A 25,211-nucleotide genomic window follows, 5' to 3' on the forward strand; every position below is an offset into this window, starting at 1 on the left:
CACGCATAAAAGAACCACCTGGAGAGTGCAGACCAGGTGTGGCGCCCAACCCTCCATCTTGATAGGCTGGTCGGGGGTGGAACCTGGGGCTCTGCTTTTCTAACCAACTCCCAGCTGGTCTGTCTCAGAGGCCCAGTCTTTGAGTAGCACTGGCTACAGTGTTCTCTGAGCTCCTTCCCTCACTCTTCAAAGTGCAACCCAGATGCACCTTTCATAAAGTCTCCTCAGGCCATCCTTAGTAGAAGATTGTTTCTTACTTTAAAAAATTCCCACCTGTCTTTTTTTGGCCATGCCACACAGCTTGTGGGATCTGTTCCCCAACCAGGGATTGAACCTGGGCCACGGCAGTGAAAGCCAGAATCCTAACCACTAGGCCACCAGGGAACATCCCCATCTGTTTTATTGCTGAGACTATGCCAAAATGAGACTGCGCCTCAATGTCCATTCTTTCCAAATTCTGATTATACGATTGTAGAACCCTGGATTTTCAGCTTGGCACCGGAATAATGACTTTCCCAGTATCCTTTGCTGTGGTCATGTGGCTAAGTTCCAGCCAGTGGGAAGTGGAGGTTGGGTGCTGGTCTCCCCTCCTTCCAGCTGAACAGAATGAAGATGTAGCGGGTGGCATGGGGGCAGCTACCAGGCACATGAGGTGGGAGCCCTGTGTTGGAGTTGAGGACGGTAGAGCAACCAGAGAGCAACCAGAGTCTGAGGACCGCCAGTCCCCGCACCAGCTTTGGGCTATTTACAGAAGAGACAAGCCACTGGTAGGTTGGCTTTTCTGTCAGCTTCAACTGTTCCAGTCCCACTTTGTACAGACCCTGGCCGTCCTCTGTGACACAAACATGTCTGGTCTGGCCTGGCAGCCCCACAGGATCTCACATGTGGTCAAGCCCTCAACAATTTGTGGGAAAAACTTCCAAGAAAATAGTTTCCTTGTTTAAATATTTGTAAAAAACCCAAAAATGATAGTATCATTCTGTGCTTTCTTGAGAGCCCATCTCAGGATTAAAATCAAATGGAATTCTGAAGAAATAATCAGAGACTGGGTCACAAATTTATACAAGAAGTTCAATGCTACATTAAAAATAATGCAGGATTTCACTGGTGGCGGCGCGGTGGTTAAGAATCCGCCTGCCAATGCAGGGGACACGGGTTCGAGCCCTGGTCCCCCAGAAGATCCCACGTGCTTCGGAGCAACTAAGTCCGTGCACCACAACTACTAAGCCTGTACTCTAGAGCCCACGAGCCACCACTACTGAGCCCACGTGCCACAACTACTGAAGCCTGCACGCCTAGAGCCCGTGCTCCACAAGAGAAGCCACTGCAATGAGAAGCCTGCGCACCACAATGAAGAACAGCCCCCTCTCGCTGCAACTAGAGAAAGCCCGTGTGCAGCAACAAAGACCCAACACAGCCAATGAATAAATAAATAAATAAATTTATTTAAAAAATAGTACAAAAATGGAAACCTAAATGTTTAATAATGGGGGTTTGCTAAAATGAATTTTAGAATGAGAAAAGTCTCATAAACCTTAAAGGTGAAAAACTATCAAAATATAAAGCCATTTGTAAGTTATAGATATATATGGTAAAAAGCCTTTCTATCAAAATGTTAAAGGTTATCTCCGTGAGGTAGGATTAAAGATGATTTAATCTTTCTCTTGGTATTTTTCTACGTCTTCCTCATTTCCTACAGTAAACATGTTATTACTTTTATAATTGGGAAAAAAGTGTAAAAAGAAAAGAGCGAAAGGAGCAGAGAAGAGACCAGGCCTTCGAGAAGTCCCATTGTTCTAGATGCCCCCTGGACCCTCTTCCTGAAGGTACTTTTCACCTTTTGGCTTCATCTGTGTGATCTGACGGTGTGTGAACAAGTGAGTCCGCTCGGGATGGACAGTCAGGTAAGCACCGTGTTCCGGGCCTTGTGGAGGCTGACCTCTGAGTCACAGGAGGTTCTCCTGCATTCCTCCTTGGGGGTGGTTCTGGATTTCTCCAGAAACCACACCCCCAGGGCACACTTACCCCAGACCACTGAAGATGGTGATCTGATGGGATGAGATCTGTTCTCTCCTGCCAGAGCTGTGGTGGCCATAAAAGAAAAGGCAGAAACCTGCTTTCTTCCAGCAAGAATTATTTTTAATGGTTTAAAAATGAGTCTGTACAATACCAGCACCACCATTTGGTGCTTGTAGTCCACAGGGGAATCCCAAGGGTCTCTTCCAACACTATCTCTTTGGCCAATTGTGTCTGAAACCTCTGTGGAGACAGCACAAAAACAGAAAGGTTAGTTCTTTCAGTTCCGCGGAATGTTGGCTCTCTGCCAGTTTACAAAATGTTGCAAACCTTAACAATGCAGAACTGAGGGAAAATGGTCTGTTTGGGAGTTGTGGAGAACTGAGCTGGGCAGCAGTGTGCCCCAGACACTCCATCAGACAAGAGCAGGGGCCGGAGCAGCGCCCTGTGGCCCAGCAAGGGCTGGCCAAGCTGACCAAGATCTACAGGCAGGTCCCTCCTTTAACACCACACCCTGGGGGCAGGTCCCCTGACCTCAGGGTCTGCCCAAAGGATTAGGGTTTCATGCTTTTCACTAAAATATTCGTGAACAGCAATGACAACCCACATTTGCTTATTGAGTTTCCTCTCATTCCTCAGAAACAAGCTGATCTAGGCAAACTTCAAATCTATTTGCTCTGAGGTGACCCTGGGAAACCGTATGGTAACAGAAGAGAGCTGAGGGTGACTGGAGTTCTGGGAGGCCAGCGATCACCTCTTCTCCTCCCAGCTCAGTTTCCAAAAGGACAGAGAAGGATCAGGTCGGGAGAGGCTCTCTGAGCGTCTTTCCAGGTGAGGCCTCAGAGCCGCCTGCCAGGTTTCCCTGGCCACGCCTGCTGTCTGGCACGTACCTGTCTGACTTTCCAGTTGGAAAGGACATGCTTTTGTTTCCCATCGACTGTTTAATTTTTTTGGCTGCAATGCATTTCTGAAAAGACAAGAAGCCATTTAAGCTGAGTGATAGTCACGACTGCAAGACGCACAGGCAAATACCCCTGAGACTCCAGCGCCACTGCTGTGACCTCGGTTTTCTTGCGACTGGACAGTTCTGGGTGTTTCTGAAGGCAAGGCCTTACAGATGAGCTGCTGAAGGAACTGGAGGGCTCCACGCGGGCCTCGCCTCCCCACACCGGACGTCAGGCCACACACTGCTCTGACTCGCAGCAACACCCACGGGGGCAGAGGCAGGCCTGTGCCGGCACCGGGCACCACGGGGAGTGCTCCGGCCTGTGGCTACAATTCCCATGACAGCAGACCGAGCAACACCCTTCAAAACCACACACCCTCTTTTATAGACTCTTTAAAACATTTTTTTCTTGCTGGAATAGTTGCTGGGTATTGTCTGTACTTGGGAAGAAATGAGGTGAGGGAAAGACACGCAAAGGAACAGGCTTCCTAGATGGACCTGTCTTCCCAGCAATGGAAGAGGTCAACAAACACACACCTTGAGCGTGCTGGAATTCTCAGTCTACTTCTTACCTTGCTGGACTGGGGCTGCTTATTTGGGTCAAACTGGGAAGATTTGGATTTGCTGTTTCCTGAAAGGTAAGAGAAGAGAGATGCTGGTGATCATGTAAGTGAACACACACAGCAGACTTACTACTGGGCCGGGCACACAGTATTCAGGCTGCGTGGGCCGTCAGTCCGCTACCCCTTTACGGAGAGAAACTTCTGGCTGACGTAACTTCACAGATCATGTTCCCAGGAGCTAAGGGCAGCCTGGAGACAAGGCTCATTTCTCACAGGTCTATTCTTAGGTCAGGGGCAGGTGGCTAAAGCGCTGGTCACTTTACATCAGGGAAATCCATCTGGTTTCTGTACAGGAAGAAGCCACTGTCAGTAAACTGGGACCAGAGGTGTGTTGCCAAGGAGGCTGCTCTGTAGTCAGGAATGCCACCTGCGGCCCCCTCAAAGCAGACGGGATCTCACAGGCTAAGAAAGCACAGAGCTTTATCTCCTGGGCATCAGGTTCTCTCAACAAACCAAATCGTGTGTGTGTGTGTGTGTGTGTGTGTGTGTGTGTGTGTGTGTGTGTGTGTGTGTGTGTGTGTGTGTGTGTGTGTGTGTGTGTGTGTGTGTGTGTGTGTGTGTGTGTGTGTGTGTGTGTGTGTGTGTGTGTGTGTGTGTGTCTGCGTCTGCCTGGGCATCAGGTTCTCTCAACAAACCAAATCTTGTGTGTGTGTGTGTGTGTGTGTGTGTGTGTGTCTGCGTCTGCCTGGGCATCAGGTTCTCTCAACAAACCAAATCTTGTGTGTGTGTGTGTGTGTGTGTGTGTGTGTGTGTGTGTGTGTGTGTGTGTGTGTGTGTGTGTGTGTGTGTGTGTGTGTCTGCGTCTGCCTGCCTGTCTGTCTGTGAGAGAACGTGTTTCCTGGTGCAAGCTGTTGTGAAGAAGGACGGAGCCACGAACAGAAAGGACACCATCCTGCTGAACGGCCAGAGCGGCTCCTGCAAGTCCGCACCGAGGGCGGAGGGAGCTGGGTTTCTGTCTGGTCACCACTGTGTCCTTGTGCTGCCCTCATAATTCCTGGTTCGTGCCAGATCTCAGGCGGAGGTTAATCTCCACCCAGGTCCTGCTCTTTTTTTACCCCACAGCTTCCTCCCAGGTGACGTGGCCAGGAGGTCCATGCGGGGCACCAGTTCTGGCCTCACCAGCAAAAGCCTTGAAATCCGACTTGCTGTAGTCATACGGGGTGAAATCTTTTTCTGGTGGATCTGGGTCTTTTGGCTTCTTGGAAACTTTGAGTCGTTTCTTCTCTTGTTTCTGTTCTGTCATCCTTGGGTCACTGGCTGTTCGCTCTCTCTTCTTGGCAGCGTTCTCTAGCTGTGGATTGAACAGACCCTTAAGAGGGAAGCATGGACCCACCCGGGGGAGCAGGCCGCCCCGCGTTCCCCACCTTCCGTAAGCACACTGCAAGGGACGCACTGCCTCCTGGGCTGTAAGAATCGATTCGGGGACGGGGAGATGCGTGCTGGAGGGGAGTCTGGGCAGGGCTACTGCCAGGTGGCTGGAGCTCCCAGCGGGGAGAATGACATCAGGCCACTTTGAAAGGCCGGGGCTGAGCATTCCAGAGTGCTGGGGTCGCTGGCAGTGAAACAGCGCCCAGGCAGAATGGGACACAGAGCAGGCTTGAAGCCTCGTCTCCTTCTACAGGCGAGGGGCACATTTATCCCACAGGCAGCAGGAGAAATATCTAAGAGGGATGACAACGTCCACTTTCTCGAGGAGTGCGAGGCAGCCCTACTTGACCAGTCAGCATGGACTGGGAAGAAGCAAACATTTAATTCAAAGCTGAGGGTAAACCCTCCTGATATTCGAGAAAAATCCTGACCATGACCAGAAAAAGAAGGAAAAAAAGGAAAGCCAGCACGTACGGCAGCCTGCTGGCGGACGGACACGGCCTGCTCCGCGGCTGTTTTGTACTCCTCCTTGGCCTGGTCCCGGGCAGCTGCAAGACAGAGAACCGTCTCTGTGGCTGTGGCTGCAACCCAGCCTCCACCCTCCTCTGCCTGCAGTGGCCACCCCAGCTGAGCACACCCTCCCTGCCCCTCCGCCCCTTTGCTGGGCCCACCCCACCTCCCCAAATCCCTGCAGGACGGCTGCTCTTCTGTCACCCGCCTTCTCGGTCCACACCTGCACCTGTCCTTTCCAGCGGCCTACGTGACACTTCTGAGGATGTTGTGTCAGGATCTCAACCTAACACGTCAAGGACCAGAACCAAAACCTCATCCGGCTCAAACCTGCTCCCTCTGCAGCCTCACTGTCGACAGCGGCCCCACCTACCAAGGCGCTCAGGACAAAACCTCTTGCATCCACTGACCACGTGGACCATGCGAACCACATCCACGTCCTCACCCAATGCTGTCGCCTTCACTATGGGACACACCCAGGCTCGGACTTCTCACCACCTGCTCTGCTTCCTCACATCGTCCACGCCAGCGTCCCCTCTCACCTGCATTCCTGTCCTGTCTCATGACTGGACTCCCCGCCCTGCCGTCTGCACAGCTGCTGGGGAGAGGCCTCCACAGCCTAAGTCAGTGCACGTCCCTCCTCTGCCCAGAACCTCCACGGCTCCCAACTCACTTGGAATAAATGTCCTGATGACGGACCCCTGCCTGCTCTCCAAGCTCCCCTCCCTCCCCACGTCCTCATCCCCTGGGCCTCCCGGCCACTCTGAGCAACACGGCAAGCTGCGGCTTTGGCCTTGCTGGGCCTGCGGTCTGGAACACTCTTCCCTGATCACTGCAGGTCTCTGCTCAATGTCACATTCACTGACTGCCATGTGGAAGCAGCCCCACGCCTCCTCAGGCCCACCCCTTGGCACTTCCTACCTCTCTCTCTGCGTAAGTACCTGCTGCCCCGACAGCTCACACCTACGGCTGACTGTCCACCATCCCTCAGCAGGAGGGAAGCTGCGGGGGGCAGGGCTGGGTCTGCGTCGTTGTATCTGGCACTTTGCTGAATGATTAAATTGACAGCATGATGCGCAGGGGCTGTTCTCTAACAAACGCGCTGAGTTTATGAGGAAGCGAATGCTACGCTACCTGTCTGCTCAGCTGCCTTCTTCTTGGCAGTTTCTTTAGATTCTGTTTGTACCTGTACCTGGCTTGCCAGCTTCCAACGGTTGCTGATCTATAATGAAAACAAACAAAACAAAAAAACTCCAAAACTCAGCCACCTAGGAATGCTTTATTTTTTTAATGAGGCACCCTAACCTAGTAGCTGTATACATTCCAGGTTGTAAGTTCCATATCTAATGACACAAAAAATAAAACCTCATGCTGGCCTTATTCATAAACTACTTATTAAGGAGGACAAGGTACAGCTGCATTCCAGGCTCTGGGCTGGATGCCTGCATATCCACCATCTCATTCCACCCTTTCTATGATCCTGGGACAGGTACGATCACCGCCCCCGCTTTACAGACAGGAAATAGGCTCAGAGAAGCTAAGTAGCTTTTCCAGGGGGACACAGTTAATAAATGGTGGAGATGGTATTCGAGGCAGGACTCCTGCAAGTCTGATGTGCTTCTTTATGACACCATGTGCACCTGCGGCCTTAGAACACATCGAGGTGACAGGAAGCAGTAAGTGCGTGCAGGAGGATGGCTGCTGAGTGCCACAACCCGTGGGGGACCCCACCTGACTCCCCGTCTCTAACAGCAGCAGGCTAACCACCAGCGGCAGGGCAGAGGCCCATCAGGGTGTCAGCCTGATGCTCTTGCCTAAAGAAAAAGCAGTGCTGGGGGCAGAGGACACCAGGCCACCCATTTTATCAGAACACTACTTCCTGCAGGGAGGAAGAGGGCTTTTAACAGACAATTAACATGTGGGCTCCCAGGCACACCTCATGGGGGCCCAAGGAAGATGTGTTCTTATGCTTACTCATAACACTGTTAAAAACAAACCACACAATATACAACAAAGTGTTTTAAAATGTAAGCGATAACCTTGAAGAACCTTAAAGTAATATTCATATATAAAAATGCATGAAGCTGTACATTTCGTATCTGTGTACTTTACACCATGTAAATTAAACTTCAATTAAAAAAAAACAAAACCAAAGACCTGTTTCTTAAAAAGTTCCCCAGGGCTTTTGAGAATCTGATTAAAGTCTGGCTCCTCCCTCTGGAAACAATGCTTATATATGAAGTGCTTCTTGCATTCGTTTTCAGGGAGGTTCACAGATGGGCTTGTTTAAAACAGAAACCTGGTTTAAGAAATTAAGAAGTCCCCTTTTCTTAGAAAGTCACTCTTAGAAAGGGTGACAAATCCACTTACTTCATAGATTTTCGATGATGGATCAAACTTTGCTGTCTGAGAAATGTGAGCCCGGTGTTCTAGTGAAGGCAGAAACTGGAGAAACGGAAACAGTCACGTTAAATGCTGAGAAACGGAACCTGGACCCAGAGTTCGGTGGTGCTGAGATGGGGGTTTTCTTGCTGGTTGCATCTTAGGAGGCCTCAGAGCAAAGTGTCAGCCTAGTCACGGCTGCCTGGCCCTCAAGGGGGGTCTTCTTTTCAGCTTCATCTCAGAAGACCTTAACCCGGATTTCAACCTGCCACTGGGGACGGCTTCACGGTTCTGAGGCTTCCGGTCTCTGAAGATGCTTGGCTTCTTTTCCAGACAAAAGGCACCTATAGCTGCAGAAAGCGCTGCCTCTTCGGTCAGCCCTTAACATACACAACCATTACTTACCATCCGAAATGGATTTTCAAAGGACTCCATTATGTTCTGGGCTTTTTTCTGTGCAACTGTTAATGGACCCTTTCCATTTTCTTCAGCACTAGGTTCCTGCAGGGACAGAAAATGAACGCTCATGTAATCATTCTGTGACATTAAGATGCAAGCCAGAGGAATACCAGCATCAGTAATAATACTTATGGTTATTCACTTATGTATGTACGTATGTATGTGTCTATGTATTTCTGCTGTGGCGTGTGCGATTTTAGTTTTCCAACCACGGATCGAACCCGTGCCCCCTGCAGTGAAAGCGCAGAGCCCTAACCACTGGACCACCAGGAAAGTCCTTACATTTATTTTCTTATTTAAAATTTTTTTGGGAGTTCCCTGGCGGTCCAGTGGTTAGGTATGGTGCTTTCACTGCCATGGCCCGGGTTCAATCCCTGGTTGGGGAGCTACGATTCTGTAAGCTGCATGGCACAGCCAAAACAAAACAAAACAACTTTTTTTAATTTAAATTTTTAAAGTTTAAATATCGTTGATTTACAAAAGTAACGACGAATTGTTTTTAAGGCCTCCCCTATGTATAGGGTGCTGTAATAGCCTGTCATGGCACACAGTTGGGTGTTCATTCAATCAGTGAATTCTCACCATGTCTGTACACCCTGTGAGCGAGGTGGCATTATTCTCACCATCTTACAGACAGGAGGAAACCAAGGCCGGGAGAGGTTAAGAAAGTCTTCCAGGGCCTTACAGGTAACAGGGGCAGAATGAGGATTTAAACCCAAGTCTGGCTGGCTCTAGAACGTGGGGTTGTAACCTGAAATTACCTGAAATTTAAAATCATACACCTTTACGAGTAACTAATGAAATTATGCAACAGCACGTTGCTTCCCCCTGGGTTCATCAGCGTGTGCTAACCTTTGCTTCCTCTGTAGTTAGGCTCCCTGCCACACAGGGCACGGGGGTGCAGCCTCCCTTAGACCAGGCACAGCACTTACACGTCCATGCAGCTGCAAGTTCACGCTCACATCTTTAGCTGCCCAATCACCTTGGTGGCTCAGTGAATTCTGCGGTCAACTAAAGCTCCTAGACTTCTTTTTGCACGAGCTACTGAAGCAAGACTAAATGTATGTAATTAAGTGAAAAGGAAAGTTCACTCCTGGGTGGTGCATTCTGCAGGTAGTACTTTACCTCCCTGGCTGTGGCCCAGCATCTGAGCATGATGGAAGAGTTGTGAACAGTGACCCTGGAACCTACTGGGCCACCAGCTTCTTACCATCTGCTAAGCTTGAGACTTGTCTTTATCCACATAGTATTCCTGCTTCTCTTTCTCAGTTCCTTTTTCCTAGAAATTGTGTTTTTTTTTTTTCTACCACATCTATTGCTTCCTGTATTCAGAATTTTATCTGTGCGTTTTCCTTTTATCCCTAGTCATTTCAGTATTTGTCCATCCTGACCAACAAATGCACCCTGGTCTTCCTCTTGCAAAGAACCCACAGCTCAAGTCACTGGTGGAAAGGAGAAGCGTGCTGGGTGGGATAGACTGGGATACGCTCTGTCGCATCCCAGCCCAGACTCCAGGAACATGGCCGGGCCCAGGCAGGCCACACTGGGGCTCCACACTGGATGGGGTCTCTACCTACCAGGACTCAGCCTCTCTATGGGATGGGGAACAAGCTCCTACCCTCTTCCTGGTGCCTGCATCTCCTGTGCTCACTTCCTCTAACGAGCCAGACTATGGAGAAATGCTTTTCAAATCTTCTCTCTTTCATCCAAAGCATATATAGACGCTGCTGGCGCTTGTCAGGAAGCACACACTCTACTGTTCACTGGAGAGATCGCTCCATCCCTTCTGGGAATCAGGATGAACTGTCTCTTGACCATGGATGTTCAGGAAAAGTCCCTGCTTATGCGTCCCTGAAGTCCACGCCCGCCTCCCTGTGCGGCATTGCTGAGTTATCAACATGTCAACCCTCCCTTGAGGATTTCTGCATGCAGAGAGCACAGAGAACCCTCTACTGCCTCTCACAGGCCTCCTGGTCAGGACAGCAGACACCCTCTCGCGGACAGCCTCCACACCCACCCCCGCTGCCGCTGGCTTCTACTTCTGGCGTTAGGCTCAGAGGTGGCCACAACACTCCAGGCAGACAGCCTGTCTGATAACCCAGTACCTGCCCCTGGTCTGTGTCACCTCCCAGATGGCGTTACTCACATTAAACAATGTGATGACAGCCGTAGTGATTAGGCATCTGGTTTCCAGCAGGGCCTCCTCTTCTTCTTCTTCTCGGGCAGGGAGGAGACAATCCTGTTTCTGCACCGGCACAGGCCCTACGGGGAGGGAAGTCAGCACGGTCGAAGCCTACGGGATGGCACACCAGGCAGCCGCAGCCGCCCTGGACGTTCCACAGGGCTCTCCATTACCGTTGGTTGGGATGAGAGGACAGCCGTCTGAAGGGGCATGGGAGCAGTCGTGGGGGCCAAAGAGAGCATTCTCCAATCTCTGCATCAAAAAGAAAAGCACCAGACCGGCGTGAACAACCTGCGAGCAGGTGGCAGCCTTCTGCCCGCAGCGTCAGGCCCTGGCGGCTGTCAGGGAGGCTGGGTCTCACTGGCTTTGACTGATGTCTCCCCCAAAGAAGCAACCACAAACACATCACGGTACCTCAGGGGTGGGCAGCGGCCCGCTCTTCCTCACTCCAGTGGCAACTTCAGACTGAAGGGTGAAAACAAAGAGAATTTGAGGAAAGTTCCCTAAATTTCATGATACACACATTTCCTCCCTTCTCAGAGAAGATGTGTCCCTTCACTAGACTGCATTTCTCAAGCGCCCAGAGATTTTCTCTCATCCCTTCACCCCTTCCAGTGCCTGGCACTGTACCTACTTAGTGCTCAATAATTATTTGTTGGGTGAAAGAATAAAACCCTTTATCACGAAGAAGCACAATACAGAAGGCTTCCAAAGAGCTTGAAAAAGATTCTTCTCTAGTCACCAGCGTTTCTCTCCTTACTTGGATAGAGGATAGAGCCAAGAAAGAAATTTTAACATGAAGACAGTAAATGTGTTTATCCTCAGACTCTCTTCTTTTTCACCTCAAAGGGGCTGATTTTAAGTCTTCTGAGATCAATAATCTTTCGAAAAATTACAAACATGATTTACCACATACTGATATTACTACTGAGACAAAACATTAAAAACTGTCCCAATAAAACACACATCAAAACATGCAAACACACTTGACATCTTGTATTACCTGCACAAGAGCAGAGGCGTGCTGGTGGGTGCGCGCCCAAGCGTCGCACACACAGACATAGACGCATGGGTGTGTATTTTGGGCTGGAGACCCTGCTTTCATCTAAATTTGCCTAAACTTTAGCATCTCCTCCACAGGCAGCTCTTTCTAAACTCCCCATTTCTGTCCAGGGTTCTCACATTTCCTGTCACCTCGGCTTTACGCATGGAGTGAGTTGTTCTTGACTCCACTTCCGTTATCTTCAAAGCCACTTACCATCCAGAGGCGACCTCTAATGCGCTTATTAGCAGGGTGCTCAAAAAGGAATGGCAGGGACTTCCCTGGCGCTCCAGTGGTTAGGACTTGGCACCGAGGGCTCAGGTTCGATCCCTGGTTGGGGAGCTAAGATTCCACAAGCTAAGCGGCACAGCCAAAAAAATGAAAAAAAGAAATGGCAGCCACTGTCTCCACCTGTTATTAAGTCCCATCGACCTCTCCTTTTGAAGATGCTTCTCATACCCGCCCTTTCCTTTCCATTTCTGTGACCACCACACTCATCAGGGCACTGTCACGAGCTCCCTGTGCTGACAGCCCCACTCCACTTTCTCCCGCCGGGTCAACTGCCTCGGAACAACAGCTGACCAGCCCGGTCACTAGACATCACTGGCCACTGGATAATCAAAGATAAGGTCATAAAAAAAGGAGAAGCTTTAGCTTTTGATGATCATAAAGATACACTAACTGGATTGCCTAAACCCTATTATTTCCTGGGGATTTTTTTAGAATGGAGGCCAGCTCCCGTACTAGGAGACTAAAAGGAGTGAGATGCCAGCAGACAGAGCTGAGAAGCTGCTGAGCTGGGAACGTTTAGCAGAAAAGCTTCTTACCTTGAGCAGGGGCATCTCCCGCGCCTGCTGAATTAAAAGATGCATTTCATTGATCTGCTGCCGTACAAGAGGTGGCACAGGGTTACAGCAGGCTATGATGCCCTGAGGTTCCCTGGAGGCAAGCGAGAACACACTCAACTCATCGCCTAGGAACACAGCCCTCAAAGGCTCCAGGAAAGAACAATGACCAGGTAAAGCCGGAGTGTGACAGCTAGGGTGAAGACTAAAGAAGCACAGTCACGTCAGGGCAACTCAGCCAGCTGCTCCCAGACGTGCTGCCTGCTGCACTGAGCCTTGAGCAGACAGCCTCTCACAGCTACCTCCTGCTAACTGGGAGACTGGAAAGAAGGGCCACAGCTCTGCTGACCTGCGATTCTGCAAGGAGGTGACAGGATTATGAACTCTGATTCTCTGCTTATACTTCAATTAACATCACAAAACATCTAAAATCATAAGATAGCTTAATTTGGAAGAAGGTACAGACATTTTCCTTCCTTGTAAGTGGAGGTTGTAGGCTCAGAGACCTACATGGAACTCATAACCATTGAAACAGTTCCAGTTCTTAAGTTTTACTTCCTAAATGGCAGCCCAAGGGCAGAGATTCTGCATTTCTCGGACTTGCTAACTTCCTTCGAGCACTAATCTTCTCTGAGTAAACAGCCCTGAGGTAATAACAGCCAGGGAAGCTGAATTCTGAAGGACAGCATTTCTCTACTGAGAAAGTCAGAGCATATTAATCAGGTCTCACTCACTTGGGTAGCTCCTCAGCTATCTTTAGCATCATGTGGTTTGGCAGGACGTATCTGGAATAAAACACACACCAGGATCATGCTAAATTCAGCCAACAAGTTCCATTATAAGCTGTAACCCTGGGAAAACAACCAACTTTTATGGCAGAAAGGAAAAAAAAGTCCATTATTTCCTTGTTACCAGACCTGGGAAGATGAAAAGAATCTCTAGCCCCTTACCCATAACTTTCATCTTCCCTGCGAGCTGTTTTATCCCTCCAGGCAAACAGCAGCTGAAAGGCCGTCAACTGCTGTGTGTTGAGATGTTTCTTTTGCTTCCTATACAGTTCAAGGTAAGATTCATCCGTGAAGATAGGTTTGATGAATTTCTGCAAAATATCAGAGAACATTCAAGATCAGTGGGAATCAATATTGTGCCCTGGGCTCTTCGAGACACTGGGCTCTTTTCATGAATGCAAAGAGCAAAGCAGTGGGCGAGGCCTGAGCGGAAGCCGGGCACCGGCTCTACCTTGAGGCAGATGTCGCGGCTCCGCTGCCACACCACCTGCAGCTGCGCGGGTTGCTCGTTGCCGCGTGCCCACAGCTCCAGCCTCATCTTATCGTAGATATACAGCAGGTAGTGAGTATCGTCTCGGGCGTAGTTGAGCATCTCCTCAGGCAGAGGTCTAGAATTGCAACATAGAACGTCCGTTGTTGCACCCGATTCCCCTGGGGCGGCAAGCTAACTTGTCCACGCTGCTGGTGCTGAGACAGTTTTGGCTCCTTCTGATACCAAAGACTCTCTCCCAGCCAATACTGTGGTTCTACCAGCATCTCCTGCATCTTCATATGACAAGCCACTCCCTTCACAGCTGGGGAGAAAGGGCGGCAGGGCAATGGTGTGGTCCTGCTGTCTTGAGTTCAGATCTTAGCTCAGTGTATGGCACGTGGCCAGGGTTAAATAACAGGTAGTAGTTTCTAGATTTTACCATTTTTATCTTATTTTTGGACTTTACTAGATTCTCTTTAGAAATTCTGGCATGAGAAGTGGAGAAAAGCTTGGTGCTTCTCTGTACAACAGCTGCAACCTCAGAGAGGAAGCTGGCCATCTGAAAACGACCAAGGTGAGTGAGACCCCCACAAAGTGTGGCAAGACTCCATTACCACCTTAGACTACAGTGAACACTGGCTATAAGGCTGAGTCAACTCTGTACCTTAGAATTCTCTCACACCTGTGGGAGACCATCTCACACACATACACAAGCACCCCTACTGGGGAGATGTGACTTACAAACGAGACTGGCGCAGACAAATGCTCACGTGGCGTGGCTCTTTCAACTACTATTTCCGTGAACCATAATGCACCATTTGTTTGTATATCTAAGATAGTTAATTCCCAGCTTTTTCAAATACAAAGCATTTTTCTAACCAATCCATTTAAAAATTTTTAAATTCTTCACATTACAGAACTAAACTGAAATTTATTAACATTCCCCTCTATGTAACATAATCAGCCCAACATAAACTTCACGTTTTTCTAAAACTTCCAGTTGTCCTTATGCCACTGAAGAGAACTGGAGAAATGCCCAACGACATTCAACTCCAGATTCAAATGGTGTTAGAGCCTGCACATAGGTCTCCACGGGTGGGGGTTAATGAACACTCAGCCCTTCTTCAGCCATCCCCATTTCCTGGTCAAGAACAAACTGACTAGACTTTCCTCATGGTGCAGTGGTTAAGAATCTGCGTGCCAATGCAGGGGTCATGGGTTTGAGCCCTGGTCCGGCAAGATCCCACATGCCAAGGAGCAACTAAGCCCGTGCACCACAACTACTAAGCCTATGCTCTAGAGCCCACGAGCCACAACTATTGAAGACCTTGTGCTGCAACTACTGAAGCCCGCGTGCCTACAGCCTGTGCTCCACAAGAGAAGCCACTGCAGCACAATGAAGAGTAGGCCCTGCTTGTAGCAACTAGAGAAAGCCCGTGAGCAGCAACGAAGACCCAATGCAGCCAATGAATAAATAAATAAATTTATATATATAAAAAAAAGAACTGACCGTATTCTCCAGTCGGCCAGCTGATACTGCTTGTTTGACTCCACGTTGCAGTAGAGCTTCAGCAGATGGTCGAGGGAGTGCCTGCCCAGGTTAAGAAGGCGCGCTGCCTGATGGGTATCAAACATGTTCACCACGTACAACCCAAAGTCCTTCTGTAGCCATTCAATGTCTGAATCGGCCCCGTGGAAGACCTGAAAACAAAACCACAGTCATGCAGCACAATGGCACAAGGTCACTGATGCTCTGAAATGAACTCTGCCTCTAGATTATTAGAACACTGGAATTAGAAGCCAGGATAAAGATTAAGATGGGTTCAGTTTTAAATGCCTCTTTTAATTTGGGCCACAGCATTTTACATTCCTAATTGTATACTCGTAACTGCTAATAGCTGATAATTCTAAGAAAGCTGCTCTGCTAGCTTCAAAGGTAGTCATTAAGTCTCAACAATCTTGAGAGCTCGGGCTCGCTGCAGTGCTCATTAAAGTGATTTAACATTTTTCTGGGTGGTAACGAGCTAAGTCTCAGCTGTTCTAACAGGGGTTTAGAAACAAAAGCAGTTTAGCATGCGGTACCCTAGTGTAGGAAGTTACAATTATTTCTCTCAACTTTATTGGGTCTACCTTGAAATGATGAAAATAGTGGACTTCCCTGGTGGCACAGTGGTTAAGAATCCGTCTGCCAATGCAAGGGACACGGGTTCAAGCCCTGGTCCAGGAAGATCCCACATGCCACAGAGCAACTTAGCCCATGCGCCACAACTACTGAACCTGTGCTCTAGAGCCCATGAGCCACAACTATTGAGCCCGCATACCACAACTACTAAAGTCCGCTTGCCTAGAGCTCGTGCTCTGCAACAAGAAAAGCCACCGCAACGAGAAGCCTACACACTGCAACTCACTCACCGCAACTAGAGAAAGCCTGTGTGCAGCATCAAAGACCCAATGCAGCCAATAAATTATTTAGTTAATTTAAAAAAAAAGAAAAAAGAAAATAGTAAACTGAAAAGCACTTAAATCTTGAATTCACATGCAAGAGTGTGGAAAGGCTGGCTGACCTTAACAATAGCTGGGTCTGTGAGGCTCTCATTGAGGATGTACATGTCACTGCGAAGCTCCAGGGTGTCAACAATGAAGTCCTCTGTCCGGGTGGAAATCTGCATCAGGCAGGTGAGCCCCAGGAAGCTCCTGTAAGAGTGGTGCTACAACATGCAGGAAGAAGGGAGAACACGCAAAAAAGAATTTTACCAGGCTTACCTTTACCGATTTTGAAGTCAGTTATAAAGCGAAGTAATATGATTAATTTTTACCAAAAAGTAGACTTAAATTAGTATTAATTTTATACTTCTTGAGTAGGTGAACTCACAGGAAATGTAAAAATTTCACTGCAAGTCATTAATAAGTTACCTCCAAGTCTACAGCAAATTCCTGACACTTCAGGAGCTTTTCATTGAGTTCCACTAGTTCATCCAGCGAGGACACGAAGTGGCAGGGTGTCTCTCCTACAGGTCTGTATAACTGCATCACGAAAGTATGGGCAGAAAGAGAAGACTATTAAGAATCACCTTTCACAAAAGTGTCAAAATTTTGAGTTCAAGAAATGATGCAAGTTATAACCTTCTATTTTAAAAATATTTAAGGAAAGCCAGAATTACATCCACTAACCTATGTATTTGATTCTTCATGGGCTACTCAGGCACTACCCATCAGCTAAGGTTGGGCACTTACCTGAGGCTCTGGCTTCTGAAGGACTGAGTCTGGTGGAGTGAAGTGATCTAGTTCGTATTGATAAGGATGTGCAAACCTGAATCAATGAAACAAAAAGAAAAATCTTTTTGATTAATTCCATGATTCAAGGAAGAACAACTGCTTTAATCCAATTCGTAAAAACAAACAAGAAAAGACCATTGTGAAAATATTTTAAAAAGCATCATTCTTTCAATGATGATTCAAGTGCACCAAAAAAAAAAAACTTCGGTGAAACTTGTTCACCCTTAAAGTGTGATAATTCAAAATCTACTCGTTTATAAAGATTTGAGCACTAGTTGGTCAAACACTGTACGGTTGCTGTTGTGGATGATACGGAAAGGTGAAATATGTAACTCCTTGTGGTTTGGAACAACAAATCTGTGAGGTGAGAGAGGATGGGACAGACGCCTCAGTTGGTCATGTACCAAATGATATATGTTTTCCAGTTCCTCTATCAGACACTTGCATAAAAATCCCAAGTCTCTGAGTTCCTTGAGGGCAGGGCCGCCCTTTGTTACCTTTATTTCTCTAGCACTTAACTGGTAGCCTCACGGTGAGAGCTGGGGCTGAGGCACAAATGCTCAGACACTCTGGCCGCATGCGAGAAAAAGACCAACACTGACAGTTTTCATCACCTTTTTTCTTTACACAGAAGGCAAAGTCCTTTTGTCTGTTTTAAGCAAAGTTTTTCCAAGATGCTTATCCTACCAGTGAGAAATGCCTTCTCTGTACTGAATTCATTGGTGAGCCTTACCTTTCTGAGTCCCCACCTAAGAAGACAGGCAGAGTGGTACAAAGGAAGGACAATCTTAAGAAAACTTAGGCTTAAAGTTCTAATTCTGTGGGAAGTCAGCATCCCTCATTTTGTTTTCTCATCTGTCCAATGGGGACGAGAGCAATGTGTAGCTCTCAGGACTGCGTGAGGGCTACGTGAGACGGTGCTTGTGCAAGGCCCTCTGCGAACACAAGCAGGAGGTTTAATCGATAAGATCCATATCAGGGTAACGTGAAGAAGGTCACCTGCTCCTCAGATTCTGTTCTCGTTCACACATCTTACAAAAGTGACACAAAGTGAAAACGCGGCGTGAGGATCAGGACTCACAGCAGGGGGTTCAGACAGGCCAACACTTACATGTCCTGCTCCACCTGCTGGGTTCTCTGCTGATGGATGAAATCCGCCAGGGCAGGGGGCACATCCAAATCCTCAGGGCGGTCCTGTGGGCGCTCCCGCCTTTCTTTAGAGAGTGCTAGAGACCCAAGCAGCGACAAAGACACAGTCACCTCTTGTCTAGTTACAAAGGGTTAACTGGCGCCCTTTGAATTTGGAGAAAGGAAGGGGGCAGGGAGACCTCCCCCCCGCCTGCCCCCCGCATTTGTTATTGCTGGGCAGCATTGGCACTACTTACCCTGGGGGAGGGGTTTCTGAGCATTGGGCTTGATGAAGAGCTTAGGAAGAAACGGCGTGTTGGAATTGTCAATCTTCTCTCGGAATTTAAGTTGAGGTCGGATGATGTTTTTTGCATGAAGCAGCCGGAAAGTTTCAGATTTTGTTTTTTTGCTATATTCTCCGGCCTATGATGAACAAACACAAATACTTTCTAACACAGCAACTTGATGAATTAGAAAACTAAATTCCAATTTATGTTTTCCAAGGACCACTCGTTTAAGAATGGACGTATGTGAGACTGAGGGGTGCAAAGTAGACAAGAGGGTGTAATTAGGTTGTGTCTGTTAATGAGAACAAGTTAGGCAGTGGTCAGTTCTGTGTACAATGAATTAGAACAGAAATGCAGATCAAAATGGGCAAGGGCCCTACGGCAAAGCTGACATTGGACGCTCTAGTTCATCTGAAAAGCAGCCCGCACCTTCCGGTTCCAGCTGGACACTATGGTTTTGGGGACCTGCAATCCTGCAGGGAGGACAGGCTGTTGATTCTTATTCACACCTGATGCTTCATCCAGTAAAATGCCCTAAGAGCAGGAGAGACATTAGTTTAGCATCGTCCTTTCAGGGTTAACAGAGTTAATTACCTAAGCTTTTTAAGAAATACATTCAGAGAATTTTGTGCGAGACTACACACTTATAAGGGCGAAGAGGTGACTAGAGATCAACTCTCTTTATTGTTCTGAATTGGGCTGAAAATTCAAAAGTGATTGAACAGGATGATCTGGCCCACTAAAATAATTAAAAAGGCCCAAGACTGTATTAAACATAGAGGGATGGTATTTAGAGTGAGAATGAAGGATGTCCTGATCTACTTTGTACTGTGGAAGCAGATGTGGAGTCGCAGTTTGGGCACCACTCACAGAGGTGAGCCCAGCTGACAAATGGTAGCACTGCAGGGCCTGAAGTCATAAAATACAGGCAACCACTGAAAGACTTGTGGGCATTTAGTCCATGGAAGAGATGATTTCACGGGATAGGAGAGCATGATTTAAACATCTGCAGGACTGCCACATGGCTGAGGATTACATGTGTTTTGGACAATCTCCATGTATTTTTGTAAGGAATGTTCTGCTATGGAATTAGGCATAAGTAGACAGTCAGATCAAATGATTCACATCTCCCTCCAATCATGCAAGTCAGGGTGTTTAGCAGACTGTGGATAATAGTAAAAAACAGACTAAATTTTGGTTGGAATCTGTATCCAGAGGCCTCTTTTCTTGCAACAAAATGGGATCTGCAAATCTGGAACGCAGATTTCTAATACAGCACTTTAAAAACAGGCTTCCCCCAGGCAGTGATATTCTGAAGTGATATATCTGAAGACAACTGTGTTATTTTTGGGAAAAAGAAACCAACTAGCAGGGGAAGGGAATGTCGTTACAGGCAAGAAATGCTAAACTTTCTTTCTTTTCATTTCCTAAGGTGCTTGAGTTTCTCTTCATATTTAATAACACAAAAGCTCTTCATTTGTTAGTTACCTTAGGAGTAAGGTGAAATACTCACCACCCTTTCGAGAATAACATCATTGGTATCAACCAGCAAATCAAACTTGTCCTCTAGCTCAGTCACTTTACTCCGGTCCTTAATGTTGCTTCGACACCCATGGTACTGCATTACCCTACTCATGCTAGGAAGAATGGGAAAATCAAAATTAGTCTGTATACTTTTACTTATTTGTTTACAATCTGGGAGAAAGCTTCCAAGGCTTGGCTCAGACTATTCCCAATACTTTTTGATCAAACTAATAAAACCTGCATTCTTATAGCAAAAAAACACTGCTAGCTGTACAGCTTTGGGCAATTCGCCACATCTCACTAAGACTTATTTTCCTCATCTGTTATTTAAAGGGGTGGAAGAAATTATCCCAAAGCTTCCTTTAAATTCTAAAAAAAAATACATAACAATAATGTATTCTGCATTCATTGTTTTAATATGAAATTTAAAGCAGATCCTCTAATTCTGTCATGCAACAAACAAAATCAATGTTTATGTAATGTCCACCCTAATACACTTATTAGAAAGCTATTACTAAAAAAGAAAACTGATAAAAAAAAAAAAAAAGAAAGGACTTCCCTGGTGGCACAGTGGTTAAGAATCTGCCTGCCAATGCAGGGGACACAGGTTCGATCCCTGGTCCGGGAAGACTCCACATGCCACGGAGTAACTAAGCCCATGCGCCACAATTACTGAGCCTGTCCTCTAGAGCCCTCAAGCCACAGCTACTGCAGCCCACGTGTCTAGAGCCCGTGCTCTGCAACAAGAGAAGCCACCACAGTGAGAAGCCCAAGCACCACAATGAAGAGTAGCCCCCGCTTGCCCCCCAGCTAGAGAAAAGCCCGTGTGCAGCAACGAAGACTCAATGCAGCCAATCTATAAATAAATTAATTAAAAAACAAATTTCAGGAAAAAACATCTACTTCTTTATATTCATTTCTTTCCACATGAGAAACCAATATACAGTACTTACCACTGAAGCAACCTGTCGCCCTGTGTTTCACAGAACGCCTGGAAGCCAGGAAAACTTCGGTAAAAATCATACTCATCTCCAAACTGTGGCAGGCCCCCAGATGCCTTGGTGACTGCCACCACTGCCCCGAGGGCAAACTGTCAAAATCCAGAAACACAAGCACGCTTTAGACACGGATCACCATTCATTGAGCAACTCATTTTTTTCAAGACCTACTGTATATAATGAATTGTGCTGGATGAGGAAGATCTTCATGCACCCAACAAATACTCACTTTGTGCTGACCTTACCCCAAGCCCTTATGATGCAATAGCGAACATGGAGCTTACCTTCTTGGGAGAGTGGGGAGAGAAAGAACAAATACCTATTTAATATGACATACTCAAAACAGCCTGGGTGTGAATCTTGGCTCTACTACCTATTGACTGTGACCTGGGGCAAGTTGTTTTATTTATTTGAACCTTAGGGACTTCTGTGGTGGTCCAGTGGTTAAGACTCTGAGCTTCCACTGCAAAGGGCACGCATTTGATCCCCGGTCGGGGAACTAACTAAGATCCCACAAGCCGCGTGGTGGTGGAGGTGGGGGGATGGGGGCGGGGAGAGACAATATAAGAATATTCTAGATCTTTTGGATGACCAATTTAGAATGGCTACTGTCCACAACTGGACTGCGTTCATGGCTCAGTTAGTGCCAAGTAGGTCTCTATTTTAATTGTTGTGTGGTAATGAGAGAAAACACTGAAGTGGCTGTCATAGGTAAATGATGGTTGGTCATATGAAGGTCAACTGACATTACTGTGAGTTGTGAAATAAATGTTTTCCAAGAAAAAAAAAAAAGAGAGAGAGAGAGAGAGAGATGGAAACTTGAATCATGGTGGGGTACACGGTGACACTGAGCCACCCAATCAGCACCATGGCTAGTGGCCCAGAAACTATTCAGAGCCAAACAAATGAATTAACAACAACATCTGCTAACGATAAATTAGATATACTGTGAGGGGAGTTTTGGGGGAATTTGTAGTGCTGACAAAATACTTTAGTTTTCATGGTCTTGTAAGAGCTATGCCTGAGGTAGTTAATCCCAGCTTTGCTTGTTCATATTTAAGCACCATTAGACAAATAATCTGAATGAACTCTGTTCCTTCGAGGAGGCACTTGTACATGTTCTATGGCACCTCCAGGAGGGACACTCGGTGGCAGCTGTAACAGGTGACACCAAACCCAGGGTCTGGGATTACGCAGGACTGGACGGCCCTCAGGAAGGGATGCAGGGCCATGCGGGCCGCGGGAGGGGAGGACGCCGCGGGAGGCGTAAAGCCGCCGAGCCTCTCCGGAGAGCAGGCTGGGCGGCTCGGGCCTGGGCGCGGGCGGAGTCGCAAGCGCTGGGGACATCGGGGGGACCAGGAAACCCTCCCCGCGACGCGGTGACGGCTCTCCATACTCGGGGCTGCATGGGCTCAAACGAGAGACCTAGGACCCTAGGAAGCGCGGCGCTCCCCAGTGTCCGCGCGCGAGGCCCCCTCCCCGGAGGGGGAAGGGACAGACACCCCCGTCCGGGGCTCGGCGGCAGCGTGCGCGCGGCCGGATTGGCGGCCGCCCAGAGGGTTCGGGCCTGCTTCCGGTCAGCCGCGGGCGGCTCCCGGTGTCCCCGAGGCCTCGCGAACTCACCTTCACGAAGCTGTCTGCGTCCGGGAAGCCCGGCAGCACCATCTCCCCGTCAGACTTCGTTGCGCCAGCCGCCGCCAGGGCCTTGGCCTCCCGGGGACTGGGGGGCGCCATTTTTCCGGCTGGAACTGCTTTTCTCGCGAGAGTGCCTCGGCCAACGCGACGTGCGCGCAGTGCGCATGTGCGAAGGCGGGTCTCGCTAGGCGCGGGTGGGGGGGTGGGGGGGGTGTGAGTTGGGGCTGTGTCAGCCCTGACTGCCCCACGCAGGGAGCTTGACGTTTTTCTTTAACGTCGTATTATTTCATGCCAACAGCCCAGTGATTTACAGTGAGACCTGGAGGACTCAATTATTCTCATATTTAAAGCCTGCTCCTCCCAGGCTTCTGGTTCCGTGTCCCCCTTACCCGCTTGACTCCTGCAGTTATCCCCTCTCTGGCGTCATTTATGTCATCTTTTTCCTCGCTGCTGGTTCATCGCTAACAGACTACAAGAATGCTGGCATCTCTCCCAAATAAAAGACAAGGCAGAAAACAACACTCCACCCCACACCTCCTTCCAGCCACCGTAACATTCCTCTTGCCCTTTATAGGTGAACTGCTGCTATGCGCTCGCCCTGTGGTTACCTCCAGTACTCTGGAACTCCTCCAATCAGAGGTTCCTCCCCATCCACGCCTCTGGGACCACTCTTAGGGCACTTAGTGTGAACCCGAGCGTTTGGTACGTGAATGCCCGAAAGAGCTCTTGTTCGGAGGGAGGGAGTGATAAGGCAGCTCAGGGGAGGATTTGGGAAGCCTGGCAGGGTGTATCCTCTCTCCTAAGACCAGGGGTGACACACCCTTAATACAATTTGTTTGGCTTAGTAAATGTTCAACAAATGTTAGCTGTTATCTTCTTTGGGGGCTGCGCCTCTCCGCTTGGCTTGCGGGATCTTAGTTCCTTGAGACCAGGGATTGAACCTAGGCCCCCGCAGTGAAATTGTGGGAGTGCTAACCACTGGACCGCCAGGGAATTCCCATGTTAGTTGGAATATCTTATTAACAGAATGCTTGTTTTTCACTCTCCCCGCCTCCCATTTGTGTACCTCAGTACACAGGTACCTGGCAGAACAAAGGCCGAGCATAGTTCATTTTAACAACTAATATTTTGAGCACTTAATTCATATGGTTCAACCTGGATCGTGCTGAGTACTTTACACGGATCGGTTTATCCTGATGGGGCAGAGCCACATTTTCAGAGGAAGAAACAAACACAGAGATTAAGTAATTTATCCAAAGTCACACAGGGAGGATGAGATGAAGTTGATATTTGAAACCAGGTAATTTGATACCACAGCCTTGACTCTTACTGCTTTACTTGCCTCCCTTCACGTAGGTTACCTGAAACCATCCTGGGTTGACAGGAGAATTAGATGGTCTGTAAAGGCCTCCGTTAGCACCTCACCTTCCTCTGCTAAGTCATTTCAACAAAGTCAGAGGTTTTGCTTAGATATAACTTAAAACCCATTGGAGGGAATTCCCTGGTGGTCCAGCGGTTAGGACTCTGCACTTCCACTTGCAGGGGGCATGGGTTTGATTCCTGATAGGGAAACTAAGATCCTGCAAGCTGTGTGGCCAAAAAGAAAAAACCAAACAAAACCAAAAAACCATTGGATTCACCAAACATCTTAATCCCAAGGACTCTCATATCCTAAGGAGTATGTCTTTACCATTGACTGCCACCCTTTTCCTGAGTCCATTCATTCTCATGCCCTTTATCTTTCATGAATGGTAACATTGCTGTAGTCATTGATAGTTATTTCAAAAAAATGATCACATTTTCAGGAGGAAACTAGTTGATAGTTTCGGATTGTTATAGAAAATCTGATAGGTATAAGGCTTTCTAACTGTGAGGGTTAAAACTGTTGTATCACTGTTGAGATTTAAATCCATCTTTTGTTTGTTTTTGGCCATGACGTGGCATGTGGGATGCGCGATCTTAGTTCCCTGACCAGGGATCGAACCTGTGTCCTTTGTGGTGGAAGTGCTAACTACTGGACTGCCAGGGAATTCCATCTTGGTGTTTTTTTGTTTTTTGTTTGTTTGAAGAGTAGGAGGCTGAGAACTCCTGGGTTGAGCCTTTCTCTCTGCAAATCTTATTTATTCAGTTATTTAATTTTATTTTTGGCTGCATTGGGTCTTTTTTTTTTCCATTTATTTATTTATTTATTTATTTATTTTTGAGGTACACCAAGTTCAATCATCTGTATTTATACACATATCCCCATATTCCCTCCCTCCCTCGACTCCCCCCCACCCTCCCTGCATTGAGTCTTTTGTTGCTGCACGCCAGCTTCCTCTAGTTTCCACTAGCAGAGGCTACTCTTCGTTGTGGTGCTTGGCCTTCTCATTGTGGTGGCTTCTCTTGTTGTGGAGCATGGGCTCTAGGTGCATGGGTTTCAAGAGTTGCAGCACATGGGCTCAGTAGTTGTGGCTCACGGGCTCTAGAGTGCAGGCTCAATAGCTGTGGTGCACGGGCTTAGTTGCTCCGTGGCACGTGGGATCTTCCCCGCCCAGGGATCCAACCCATGTCCCCTACAATGGCAGGTGATTCTTAACCACTGTGCCACCAGGGAAGTCCTCTTTGTTTTTAATCCTGCCAACAAATGTTTATGGAGCACTACTGTGGGCCTGATCTTCTGGCAGATATTGGGGATACACATTCCCACAAGATATGGTTCCTGGCCTTATAATTTTCATGCTCCCCCCT

At 48.0% G+C, this 25,211-nt stretch overlaps 1 protein-coding gene across 2 annotated transcripts; it reads right to left on the reverse strand.

Annotated features, from left to right (window-relative positions):
- Positions 1 to 1,843: 1,843 nt before the first annotated feature.
- Positions 1,844 to 23,150, reverse strand: EXOSC10 (exosome component 10). 2 transcript variants are annotated; one of them, XM_057696269.1, is made up of 25 exons: positions 22,470 to 22,665; positions 20,802 to 20,938; positions 19,838 to 19,961; positions 18,754 to 18,858; positions 18,295 to 18,460; positions 18,021 to 18,135; positions 16,868 to 16,943; positions 16,547 to 16,657; positions 16,198 to 16,341; positions 15,144 to 15,334; positions 13,613 to 13,769; positions 13,324 to 13,472; positions 13,108 to 13,158; positions 12,356 to 12,467; positions 10,901 to 10,951; positions 10,660 to 10,738; positions 10,451 to 10,566; positions 8,251 to 8,346; positions 7,834 to 7,908; positions 6,598 to 6,685; positions 5,428 to 5,501; positions 4,705 to 4,876; positions 3,535 to 3,593; positions 2,907 to 2,983; positions 1,844 to 2,259 (listed from the first exon to the last, which is right to left on the reverse strand). In XM_057696269.1, the coding sequence occupies exons 1-25, from the start codon at positions 22,578 to 22,580 to the stop codon at positions 2,229 to 2,231; spliced, it is 2,667 nt and encodes an 888-aa protein (XP_057552252.1). In that variant the 5' UTR covers positions 22,581 to 22,665; the 3' UTR covers positions 1,844 to 2,228. The 2 variants fall into 2 exon arrangements, with proteins under 2 accessions (XP_057552252.1, XP_057552262.1); XM_057696279.1 differs by lacking the exons at positions 1,844 to 2,259; positions 2,907 to 2,983; positions 3,535 to 3,593; ... (2 more) ...; positions 6,598 to 6,685; positions 7,834 to 7,908 and adding an exon at positions 23,090 to 23,150 and having other exon boundaries at positions 7,921 to 8,346.
- Between the last annotated feature and the right edge of the window lie 2,061 nt (positions 23,151 to 25,211).

The sequence above is a fragment of the Hippopotamus amphibius genome, chromosome 1, assembly GCF_030028045.1.
Source record: "Hippopotamus amphibius kiboko isolate mHipAmp2 chromosome 1, mHipAmp2.hap2, whole genome shotgun sequence".
Lineage (NCBI taxonomy): Eukaryota > Metazoa > Chordata > Mammalia > Artiodactyla > Hippopotamidae > Hippopotamus > Hippopotamus amphibius.